This window comes from Marmota flaviventris, chromosome 6, assembly GCF_047511675.1.
Source record: "Marmota flaviventris isolate mMarFla1 chromosome 6, mMarFla1.hap1, whole genome shotgun sequence".
In the NCBI taxonomy this organism is placed as follows: domain Eukaryota; kingdom Metazoa; phylum Chordata; class Mammalia; order Rodentia; family Sciuridae; genus Marmota; species Marmota flaviventris.
Window position 1 is genome coordinate 32363417 of NC_092503.1, and position 12522 is coordinate 32375938.

Here is a 12522-nt window from a genome sequence, read left to right on the forward strand (position 1 = left end):
ATGAAAATTCTCTAAGAATGGATACTTTAAAAAAATTTAACTAGTGAATTTTGCTTAATATTTAGAGAACTTCTATTTTTTTCGACAACAGGACATAAACATATTTTATAAACATAGCCTTTTACGTGGCTCTTGCTGACTACTACATAAGAGAGATCTCTCCTCAAATTAGAGTTCTACTAACCATTTCCACAAAGGGCCAACAACCCTGGCCGCAAACCCAGCAGCTATGGAAACAAGAATTTAGTTGTTAAGACTACAAAACACTATTTTAAAATGGGTACTTTTGGGTCTCTAAGTCACCCTCAATTATGACAGGACAGTAAGATTAAGAGAAATAATTGTGCGTATGCTTATATCCATCTAACAGTGAAACAGCAGCTTTCTCCTTGCCTTACCAGGCAAGTGATTTGAGAGTACATTAGACTAAGGCAATCATGTAGATTGAAAGGTAGATTAGGTTCCCTAAGACTCCTATTCTTTTTAGTTCTTCAACCTGAGTATAATAACAGGTGTCTAGCCAAATAGGACTTTCTCACCATCTTTCTATGCCGGGAGACTTCTCCTTAGGATTACAAGAAAGTACTTGTGTTTTAGGTATGTTTATCTTTCTTTGAAAAGTTGGAAATGTTATTTTATTTTTCTGACTTTTATTAAATTATCATATAGCAACTAACTGATAGAAAAGCATGGTTTCCTAAGATCTAAGGTTTAACATTACTAAGAAAACAAAAATGAATTTACTCTTAAGGCTGAATAATTCTGGATAATAAATAAAAATTTCCCCCATCTTTTCTACTTCCTGTCTTAATGCACAACATCTAGCCTTAGAATTCAGTTTGTCCCCAGTTTCAAACTACACTATATTAAAAAACTATCCACCTTTTGCTGGTGAATTTATTTATATATACTTACCACACAGTAGATTATACACTTCAATATTTTCAAATGGTTCAACTTCAGTCTGTTCTTTAAAACTGGGTCCATGTGCCAAAAAGAGAGCCTAGGTGGTAATAGTTATATAATTACTAGATAAAATCTAAATTCATTAATAATTTTAGGGAAAGACATCATTTTTCCTCTGTAACAACTCTCCTATTTACATCTTAGGCTTCTATAAGGATTTCTTTCCAGATTTGAAAATGATTTTTAAACCACTGCCACCTGTGATGTTGTATCTATTTTAATCCAATGCTGTGTTTACCTGTCTCTCCTTGCTTCCCTAGCACCTCTCAAGTCAACAACTAGGAGGACACAAGCAACAGAGGACAACCGATATCAGCACAATTCCATAGAATCTAGACATTACATATTAGAAATTTATTGTATAATACCATATGATGTTTTCATATCATTGCTCAAATATGTTAATACATGACAAGAAATGTTGATATACATACACTTCAATATTTTCAAAGTTTTGCATACCTTCCTAACTCACTCAATTCTCAAACACCTCATCCTTTTACTTTTGTGATGAAAAGAACTAAGTGTTCTGGTTTATATTTAATTATTACTAAAATTATATTATTCATAACAAATCTAATTCTAGTTGTTTATAATCTTACACAATTACCAAATATGGATAAACAATTCTTTTTGGTTAACGAGGAATACATAATTTTTCTAAGATGATCAGCAAAGAATTGGAGGCATGTTTTTCTTGTAGTCATGAATTTCATATCATATAGTAACCTAATTAATAGAAAAGCTCTGTTTCCAGAGATTTTTCAGGTATTTACAAAGTGATATAACTCACCATGGCAACATTGAGAGACGGTATGTTCCATAAAGAGCCTAACATTTTTCTCCCATTTGGAAAGGAGTGTGTGCATATGTGTGAGTGTTTGTGTGTGTGTGTGTGTGTGTGTGTGTGTGACAAATAGAACTAGATAAGACAATCAGAATGCAATAATTATAAAGCTTTGACTATGGAGGAATTTCAGCTACATTTTACACATAGATCACATAGATTCCTCTGTAGACTTTCTTCCTTGAACTTTCAGGGCTCCACATACACCACTTCTGATTTTCTTTCTTGCTTGCTGATGCCTCTACTTCTAGGTCTCTGCTCATAATTTTTTTTCTCTCCAATCTCTTCAAACAGAAGTGTTCCACTTTCAATACTTGGTCTTCCTATCTATACTCAATCCCTGAATATTTTACCTAGTCTTACATTTTTAATAATCTCTGTGCCTAAGACTAAAATTTTTTCCATCTCTGGGATAGATTCCTTAACTGCATATTCAATATCTCTATTTGCATGTTTAATAAATATTTCAAACTCAGCAAGTCAAACTGTCCTCTTGCTCCTTCCTTCCAAATCAGCAGCAGCCACAGTCCAGCATCCCTTCAATAGCCAAAGGCCCTCTTGTCTCCAAAACTAACCTAGGGCCTCTGCACTGGCAGTGTCCTCTGCTTAGGACATTGTTCTCTGAATACCTAAATGCTACTTCCTTCACCACCTTGGAGTCTTTGCTCAAATACCACCTCAGTGATTCTAACCCCTTCTACCCTTTTTAAAGTTGCATCCTGTCCCCAGGGCACCCCAACATACTCCACTTTCTCATCCGGCTTCACTTTTTCTGTATTCCATGGCACTTCACCTAACATATCAAATCATATATTCCTTTGTTTTGCCTTCTGTCTGCATCCCCTCTTTGAATAAGGCTTCTTGAGGGCCCTTATCTGCTCTATTCAGGATGTATTCAAGAGTTTTGGAGATTGCTTATCACAAAGATCAATTAGCATTTGTTTAATACAGGAGTACATTACCTGCATACTCTTAAACTCATTGTTATAACCATGGTTGCCTCCTCCACAGTATGAACTTCCTTTCCTCCTGTGAAGAAATATTATTATCATATACTGGTCAAAGTATTGATATGAGCCCTAATTGTAAAATGAGTTTTAATGGATTAATATAGCTTCTGTTTTTATATAAGTAATTTTTTCCTGTCGACAATAGCATAAATGTGTTTTTTTTCATGCTTGAATTCATAACCATAGAGTAGTAAGTAGAACGGTAGGACAGAAGAATGGAGAATTCCAGGGTCTATAAATAGAAGTCAAACTCTTGCACTCTTAGACATTGACAAAACAATAATTAAAAAGGCACAGATTAAAGAAAAAGAATTTATCTTCAAGCTCATCTGCACTTTTGTATGTCAATGACTATGTGATTAAGAAGAGTTTGATTAGTGTCATTTTAAGCATTTAAGTGCTTTAGGAATAAATCTTTGGCACTTAGAAGGAATATTAATTTCTATTTTACAGTGGAGATGTCCAGTGGAATAATATAAAAACATGAATAAAGAATACTCAGGGCAAATTAATTATAAAAGTTGGTAAGGAGTAACTAGTATATTCTGTAAATAAGAGTTTATTTTTAACTTTTGGGATTTTCTTCCCTAGGCTATTGCTCTGTTACTTGAATAACTTCTCAAATTCAATTAATTTGACTTTTGCCATGGTTAATCATTGAATTGAACAGTGTCAGCAATTTTTTGCACAGTTGGTTTTCATACTTAGAAAAAAAAAAGTACTGCTACATGAACCTAGATTTTCTTAAAGTTACAATATTGTACAAGTTCAAATTTGGTCTTTGAAGGAATAAGACTCCATTTTCCAAAGGCTGGCCTTAAAAGGTTTCTTTCATTTGCTTCCTCACACTTCACCTCCCAGGGAAACACACACACACACACACACACACACACAACTTCTGTTCATGTTTGCACTGAAGGCACAAGTGAGCACAGGACAGTAGTCTAGTGTCTTTAAAAAAAAAAAAATCAACATTTATCAAAATGACTCTCAGTTTAAGTACAAAATAAAAATAAAGTAAATCACAAAAATTAAATATAAATCATGGCTCTAACCAGGCTATGCTCAACTCTACCCACTAGTAGGAAGAAAAAAGAAATAAAAATAAACTGTAATACGGAAAGCAGTAGGAATCCTATTTATAAGGTGTTTCAATTCAGTTACCGGAAAGACATCAGCTCAACACCTTATCTTAGTGAATTCCAACAAAATTGTTCCTATAGGGTAGAACTTGTGCTAAAAATATATTTTTAGTCTTCTTGCACAGACATTTGGTTTCCCAGTGTTACTGGAATTATTTGATTGCAGATAACTAAGTTTTAAATTCTGTGTGAGAAACTAGAGTGCTCATTATGAAAGATGGAAAAGGTTTTTTTTTTAAACCAAATCTTTGTAATAAAATTTTCTAAAATTTGTCCCATGTTTATCTTTCTATTTTCAGAAAAATCCAGTATTTTTTTTAATATTTCCATTTCCTACACCTAGTTCAATGAGAAAAGATAGTAAATATTGCAAAATTTTGTTGTGAAGCAAAGATAAAAATATTGCATGAAAAAAAATCTCTATTTTTGCTTCTCAAGCGAAAACTTTAGAAATTTGCTCTTCAAACTGCTTAGGTTCTTTCTTTCCAACCATTAATTTGACTCTGGAAAGTACACACGGAAAAATGAGAGCTGACATTTGGAAAAGGTGAGTTGATTTTATCTGTCATAATTTAGCTCAACTTCTATCCAGCTGAAACCTGTGGAACAAATTTTCTATTATCTTTTCCCTGTCTAATTAACACAGTCGAAATCAAAGTTGAGTTTCTCTCCCACAGTTGGGTAATGACACAGGTGGTGATGAACAAGACTTCTCCCCTGATACCCAAGCAGTTGCCAAGACTTATCTTCTTTGTGATCTCCCTGTTGGTCCTTTCCTTCCCTCTTTTACTGCCACAGTTCTAGGCTGGATCCTCCTAGTCTCTGACTTGATCAAGTTCCCTGATCATCCTGCTTTCAAACTGTAGAATTTTCCTACATACCACACACATCCCTAATACTTTTGATTTTTTTTTAACTGCTGCTGGAAATGGAAATAATGTATAATGAATACAAATTTGAGATAGAATATGACCTAGAAAATATGGGTCATAGGTCAACCACAATACATTCCTGGAGATGTGCTATGTAACTGATTTCACCATCCCTGTGCTCCACACCCTCCTGGGGACTATCATAACTCTGGGGAATGGGTCACCACACACCTTTCTAACAGGCTTCCTGTCTCTTGCTAGATCCTCTTCCTCATAAGGCAGCTAGAATAAGCTCTCTGAAACGCAAGTCTCACTATATTCGTAGCTACCAATGGTCTCCTACTTTGTTCAAGATGGAAGTCATACTTCTTAATCTTGACATATAAGTCCTTCATGCAGAGGGCAGTTTCATTCATGGGGTTATCCAGCAATATGGAACCACTAGCGACTATGCTCTCATTTTCCCTACCCTTTCTTGTCCCAGACCTAGGCTGGCTTTAAAAAAGCACCCCACTGCCCTGGAGAGATCTAGAGAAAGAAACCCATCTTGAAGGACACAGTCTGGCAGTGTGCAAGGCTTGGCAAGCAGATGGCACCTTCCAGAAAAATAGAGGGTCGCGTTCCTCCTCTAATGCAGGAGGCGGCTTGGTGAGCTGAGTGAGGATCCAGTTTTCAGGCCCTCTTGCCTTCTGGATGGGTGCCAGTACTGTGCACAGACTTCACGGGAATACCTACTGGCTGACAACATTTGGCCGGCCCCACCCAGAGGTATTCTGGTGGTGCACTTGTAACAGTGGTTCTGTCACCTTTTGAATGCAGCCCTCACTGCTCTAAGGCTTATTTAAAAAAAAAAAAATGTTTTTTATTCTTTCTTCTCCTGTCTCCCCCTCCCTAACAAGATAAGGGAGACAGTGTTATCTTTTATTCCCCTAGTTAATTGTCCTTGAACACACCCAGTACTGGAAGGAGATGCCTGCTGAGAATCTGGGAAGTGAATATCTCCCAAATTAACAAGTGAATCTTAACACACCATCTGGGTACACTGGGGCTCCCTACCAGAGCACACCTGAAATGTAACCCTTGAAGTTCCTTTAAAAATCCCTTCTCTCCTGATCTAGAGAGTCACAGCCTTTGGGACGGGAGTCCCCTGTGTTTCTTCTTTGCTAGCAAAGCAATAAAACTTTTTTTTTTCCTTTTCTCAAAATCATGTTATCATCATTAAATTGGCATTGATTGGCATTAGGGATAGGGACAGAGCTTTCGGTTACACACTCTTATTTCCATAACTGTTTCTCATTCTGCACCTGTGGACTCCTAACTTCTTTAATAGACCCCTAACAGTAAATATTTGAGAAGGTATCCCCATATGTATTATATATCATGTCCCCAAACTATTAACAATTTTAGCGTTTAATAAGTTTAATTTTATTCACATACATTAATTTGTTAATTTATTTTATTCACATTTTAGATGTTCACATTTAGATGTTGTCCTGAGCCGCAGTACAGCCACCAACAATACAAAGGCTCAAGAAACTCAGATCCAAAGGAGAGAGGCCAGTGCCATCTAGTGAACCCAATGTGGAACTGCATACTTGCTGGCTGACTGTAGGCTCTGCCAAATTCCCAGCTCCTTATCCTGCACTTACTTGTTGGAGCCCAATTCTCTGTCATCTTTCAGCGCCTCTTTCTTTGTCAAAAATATCTTTTAGCCACTGTATTTCCACTGCCATTGTAATCCCCTGGAATTAGGTTGCATACATATAAGTGAGGGGAGAAAATTCCACATGATCCTGATTCTGTTTGCATTCACTTAAGCACATGGAAACAAATACAGGAATAAAATTCAGAAAAGAATCACTCATTTAGCTACAAGAAATATATGCGTTTGTTTCCTGGGTCATTAATAGTCTTCTCCATTGCAGTTATACTCCAAGGGGGCAGAAATCCTGTCTGTATTCCAAATGCCTGAAGCAAGATCTGCATTTGATAAGTATGGCAAGCATTTGATAAATTTTGTTTGATCCATGAAGTCATTGGTTATTTGAGATGGAGTGATTCATACTGGTCTTTATTTTCTCAAGAACATTTATATTTTGCAAATGCTCAGTGATCAGCATGAATTATAATTAAAAATAAGAAATAAATGTTACAATTGGTTAACTTGGCTTTACAACCATAAGAAGGTTCTTTCATAACAAACACAATGATGACAAAGATCTTAAAGAGACTTCTAATCATTCAGTCACTCAAAGGATAGCACATTTGGGGATAGGAATGTGCTGTTTCTGATATCCCTGTAACACTGGCTGGTACACTCTCAAGTTTTTTTCCTCATTCTCATCTATGTGGTAAAGATTAGAATGCTGAGATCAGTCATCAAACAATAATAACCTTAAGTGGAGAAGTGCTAAGCAGAATGAAAGGTCAAGGAAATGCCAATACTCAAGAACATTTACATGATCATAATAGTGAGGTAAGATTAAGTAAATTTATAATGAAAGATGATTGTTAAAAGTATTAAAAGTAAATAGACACAAACCTCATAGCCAGCCACTGTGGATCCATCATAAGATGAACTTTGTCAATTCTGATATTTTTGGCATAGTGTAGTCGTTTGGGCAAATCAGGAGTCAAATAGGGTTTAAAATGCTGATCGGGTTTTTGGCACTGAAAAAAGGGTAAATATTTCTCCAATGAAAAAATATGCAAAATAAGTAAAAAATTTTCTAATGAGGCACTTTTTAAAAGTAGGGAGATTTAAGTTCAAGTTAATAAAATAGGAAAAGTAAATCTAAGGGGCTGGGGATGTGGCTCAAGCGGTAGTGCGCTCGCCTGGCATACGCAGGGCGCTGGGTTCGATCCTCAGCACCACATAAAAATAAAATAAAGATGTGTGTCCACCGAAAACTAAAAAATAAATATTAAAAAATTCTCTCTCTCTTAAAAAAAAGTAAACCTAAAATCAACATAATCAAATTCACTAAATATATTTTTATTGTTGCAACAATAATTAGGTTGAAATTTAAAATTTGATTTAAATTAGGAGCAGATATTTGATGTTTTATGGTTTTATTCCTGAGTATATATATTAAGCCACAATAAATCCCCCCTCTTGTTTTGACAGAAAACAGATATGTCTCAATTTTGAGTGGCAATTATATTTTTAAACTATATATAAATAACATATGAGATATTAGTAGATATGAAAACACAACTTAAAAATCAGTTTAGTTGCACTAATAATCCCAGCACAGCTTTTAAATAAACATTTGCTTGGTTTTCAAATCAATTCAACAGCTTTTGAAACCAAGTATAGTATTCCTATTTGTGAAACAAATTTATGGATTCATCTCAAATTAGAGTAAAATTTTATAAAATGTTGTTTCTCTAATAATTGCTACTGTAACTTTATGGCATATTTAAAAAGTATAGAATGCAAATTACTTGGGACTTATTAATGAAAAGAAAAATGAAGAAGTAGGAAACAATTATGAAGAAACTTTCTCTCATGACCTCCTTGAGAAACAAAAGAAAAAATGTTAAACATAAAAAGTAAGACCATGAGGAAATGAAATTTCTTCTAGTTTCTCATTTTCTCATATATTTTAAACCATAATATCTCATCTATATTATTAGCAAGTCTGTGTAACCAATAATCTCACATTCAACTTATAGAAGAAAAATGAGAAGCTATGAAACACAACTTCACAAAGCAAAATTTAAGAGAAATACAGAAAATGGGAGTGTACAGAGATTACAGAATGAAAGAAGAAAAAGAAAAGTATTTATTATACATCTATCAAACTTTTTTTCTTATCTATTTTGGTATCTTTTTCAGGCTTCTTATTTTCTATTTTTCAACTGTCATTACTTCCTTCTTAAGACAACATTTTTCTGATTTCCAGGCAGGTTCATGATGGCAGCTGCAGAGTATGCAGCTTCCTCACAAATGCAAGGGGATAATATGTGCTCCAGAGGACAACAGACAATAATTAGTCACACTCCCTTTTCTGGTGTATAGCTAGAATAGAACCACAGAAACTTGGGGGGCACAATGCCAACTTCTGAAGAAGTATAGAGATATTATTTACATTTGAGAACTTGGAATGAAGACACCAGAGTTGAGATAAAATTTGGTCACTTTGAGAACAAAGTTGGTGCTGATGTCTCTCATGTAGCCAGATGGTTGTGGAACTTAAATAGTTGCCAGTTCATGTCTTGTTATCTTTGTCCAATAAAAGGTCAATGTAGACCCATAGACTGGCACTACCACATGAAACATAAAATGGTAGCTCATTTCCTTGGGGGCTCTGTAGATCCAGACTCAGCTTATAACTGTGAAGCCATGTAAGGGAATTTCCAAAATCTGTGGTGCTCGATCCCCTTGCACCACTAGGATTATTAGAGATTTGACCTTCTTCACTAACACAACTTCATCTATATCTAGATCACAAAGTGAGGTAACAAAAATAAAACAGTATGTGGATTGTGAGAGTCCACATGTTGAAAATCTTGAAGTACCCCTCCACTCAGCATAAATAAACTTGTAATCCTGGGTGGTAGGTAAATGAGTAGGGAAAATTCCAGATAGCTTAAAAATTCCACTTGTCAAAGTGGTGTGCACTAATTCTGGAGAAACCTAAAATGATCTTCCTTGGTAGATTTTTTGTTGGTGGGAGGTGGGGTTGGCTCAGGAGATTAAACTCAGCATGTTCTACTCTTCACCAGTAGGGGGCAAGATTGTCTATCATGCTTACTTAAGATCAAAGGATTAATGAGTAAAGGTGTAAGAGGAAAAAAAGAGTGATTAACACTCTATAGGATTTCTGCTCCAGTCACTCCTGCTTGGACCTTGCAGTGAGTCCCAAATTACATTAACAATTCTTTACCCCATGTTTTATCTTTAGGCACTTGCACCCCATTCTCACCATTTTTAATATAACTGCTGTCCATTTATACTTAAATAAATTTAATCTCATGCCAAGCAATAATAAATTCATAAATTCTACATCATATATATATATATATATATATATATATATATATATATATATTTGTGAATATATTTTAAGTATAGAACCATTAAAAACTACCATACAAAGGGCCTGGATGTCTAGCTTAGTGGTACAGCACATGAAGCCCTTAGTTCAACTTCCCACACCATAAAAAAACAAACAAAATTTCCGTGAGTCTAAGATCCACTATTTTAGATATTCAGTTGCACAAAAACTGAGAGAAATGGTGTGACCTAAAGCTCACTAGCATACCCTTTTTAATTTAATTTTTTAATTTGTTCTAATTAGTTATACATGACAGCAGAAGGTATTTTGATACATTGTATACAAATGAAACACAACTTCTCCTTCCTCTGGCTGTACATGGTGCAGAGTCACACCAATAATGTAATCATACATGTATATAGGGTAATAATGTCTGTCTCGTTCTATGCTTTTTCCCATCCTCATAGCCTCACCTCTCCTCTCACTTCCCTCTGAACAATCCAAAGTTCTGTCATTCTTCCCTAACACCCCCACCACACACACATACTATGGATCAGCATCTGCTTATCAGAGAAAATAATCAGCCTGGACTGGGGTTGTGGCTCAGTGGTAGAGTGCTTGCCTTGCATGTGTGAGACCCTGGGTTCAATCCTCAATACCACATAAAAATAAATAAACAAAATAAAGGTACTGTGTACAACTAAAAACTAAATATAAAAAAAAGAAAACAATCAGCCTTTTTGAAAAGGACATCATCCCTTTCAATGAAAACTAGGAGTCAGGGTCTATGTTACCCCAAACTAATTTCCTATATTGGTGTCAACTAGAAAATAAAAACTAAGATGAATATGCATGTTGATGGAGAATAAAAAATAAACTCCAAGTAGTTTACTGTCAGAAATACATGATATAAATTTCTCAGAACCCAGATTAAGGTCATCACCATTAACTTAGATATATTAAGGAGACTATATACTTACACTGAGTTTCATAACAATTTCTTCAGAATTAACTGTTTCAAAAGAAAAGAATCACATTACAATTGATACTGGACAACAGCAAAAATTGTAAAGAACTAGGTGAATCTGACACATATTTATTAATAACTATGATATGGCAAAATTGAATAAAAGATGATTTCAAATGAAGAATTACTTTAGCACTTAAGAACAGAGTAGGATATATTTTAACTCAGCAATATTAGATATTACCATAGACTCTACAGATTGACTCTACTTAATCATGGGAATTTCTCATTGGCTTCTATGTGATCTTCCCAAAAAGGAAGGGACTTTATGGGAAAGTCCCCACATGCTCTCAGAACCTTGGTTATGGTTACTCACTTTCAGTTTTACCCCCTTTTCCCCCTTTCGTAGGAGTATCTTCATACTTACAAGTAAAAAAGTCCTCGGGTACATTTCTAGTCCTGATGCGAGGAGCAGGCCCTTCATACATATAGAAGTTTATTTGAGGAAAATAATCAGTCATATATTCCACCTTGTCACAAGCAGTCTGATCCATTCCTAAATTCAAAAAACAAAGAAAGAAAAGAATAATCCACTGAGTGTATAAACAACAATTACATGTCTTTATAATATCTGATTTGTTTGTTAAGACAAATGATACATTTTTAAATCAAAATAGCAACGTGTACTTTTATTAAATAATGCATTAGGAATGTAGGAATTTACAAATCTTTTTTTCAAAGGTATTATTTAAATTTAAATCAGCAGCATGTGCTCCAAAAGGATTTGGCAGTCAAATCTTTTTTTAAGGAGCATATTCATGTATTATTATTATTATTATTATTAATTGTTTTTATTGACAGAGTCTTCAGACTGTAAATTTCTACTTTTAACAAAACGGATCCCCCTGATTTTAAAACAATAAAGTATTAGGGGATCATTCTGGAAATTTAAAAGACACAATACTGTGTTTCAGAGTTCTTCAAACCACTCCCACACCCCACCCTGTTCTTTTCACTGTGCTGGAGTTTCTCTTTGAATGTCTTTCTCAAGAAAAGAGCTGACCACCCTAGCTAGAAAAGGGTCCCATCTGCTTCATGAACTTATGAACACCCCCAGTCTAGTAGAGTACCAGGGATTGCATAGTACTTAAATATTAAATATAAATATTAAATATTTGTGGAATGAATGAGTACTTTACAACCATGCGAATGTATTCTATGTGCAGGACAGGGAGTAGCTGTTATTTCACTTCCTTTAAAGATTAGGTTTACCAAACTCAAGAATTAACCTCGAGCAGAGAAATCTGAGGGGACAGGACTTTACAGACAAAATGCTAAGTTAAACATACAAATTAAAGAAGAAAAAGAGAGTGGCAGAACTTGCCAATATAATAAATTGCAGCCAACCTACATGAAGGAATTACTAGCTGAAAAAAGTTACAAAAAGTTCTTTTCAGATTGAATAACAACCCAACCACAACCCTATTAAGTACTTTCAACTCCATTTTACAGAAAAAAAAAGTAAGTGGAAAGATTTTGAGTAATATTAAATAAATAAATTAGAAATTTTAATTGAGTCCTCTTTTCTTCATAATCTACCAGAAAATTCATTCTTTTCTTCTTCAAGAGCTTCTAGGTGTAGAAATGTAGATTTTAAATTATCATTATTATTTTTGTATGATCCCTAAAATGACAAACTATAATCAATGTTGAAA

The 12522-nt window shown here is 34.7% G+C and overlaps 1 protein-coding gene across 1 annotated transcript in view; it reads right to left on the reverse strand.

The window, feature by feature from the left end:
* The window catches only part of Enpp3 (ectonucleotide pyrophosphatase/phosphodiesterase 3), a 79967-nt gene that overhangs the window by 27618 nt on the left and 39827 nt on the right, over nucleotides 1-12522 (reverse strand). The window contains exons 13-17 of the mRNA XM_027938500.2: nucleotides 11235-11363; nucleotides 10821-10852; nucleotides 7380-7507; nucleotides 2776-2842; nucleotides 916-1003 (exon numbers count right to left, since the gene is read on the reverse strand). Coding sequence (XP_027794301.1) covers nucleotides 916-1003; nucleotides 2776-2842; nucleotides 7380-7507; nucleotides 10821-10852; nucleotides 11235-11363 — 444 coding nt within the window. The remainder of the gene's footprint in view (nucleotides 1-915; nucleotides 1004-2775; nucleotides 2843-7379; nucleotides 7508-10820; nucleotides 10853-11234; nucleotides 11364-12522) is intronic.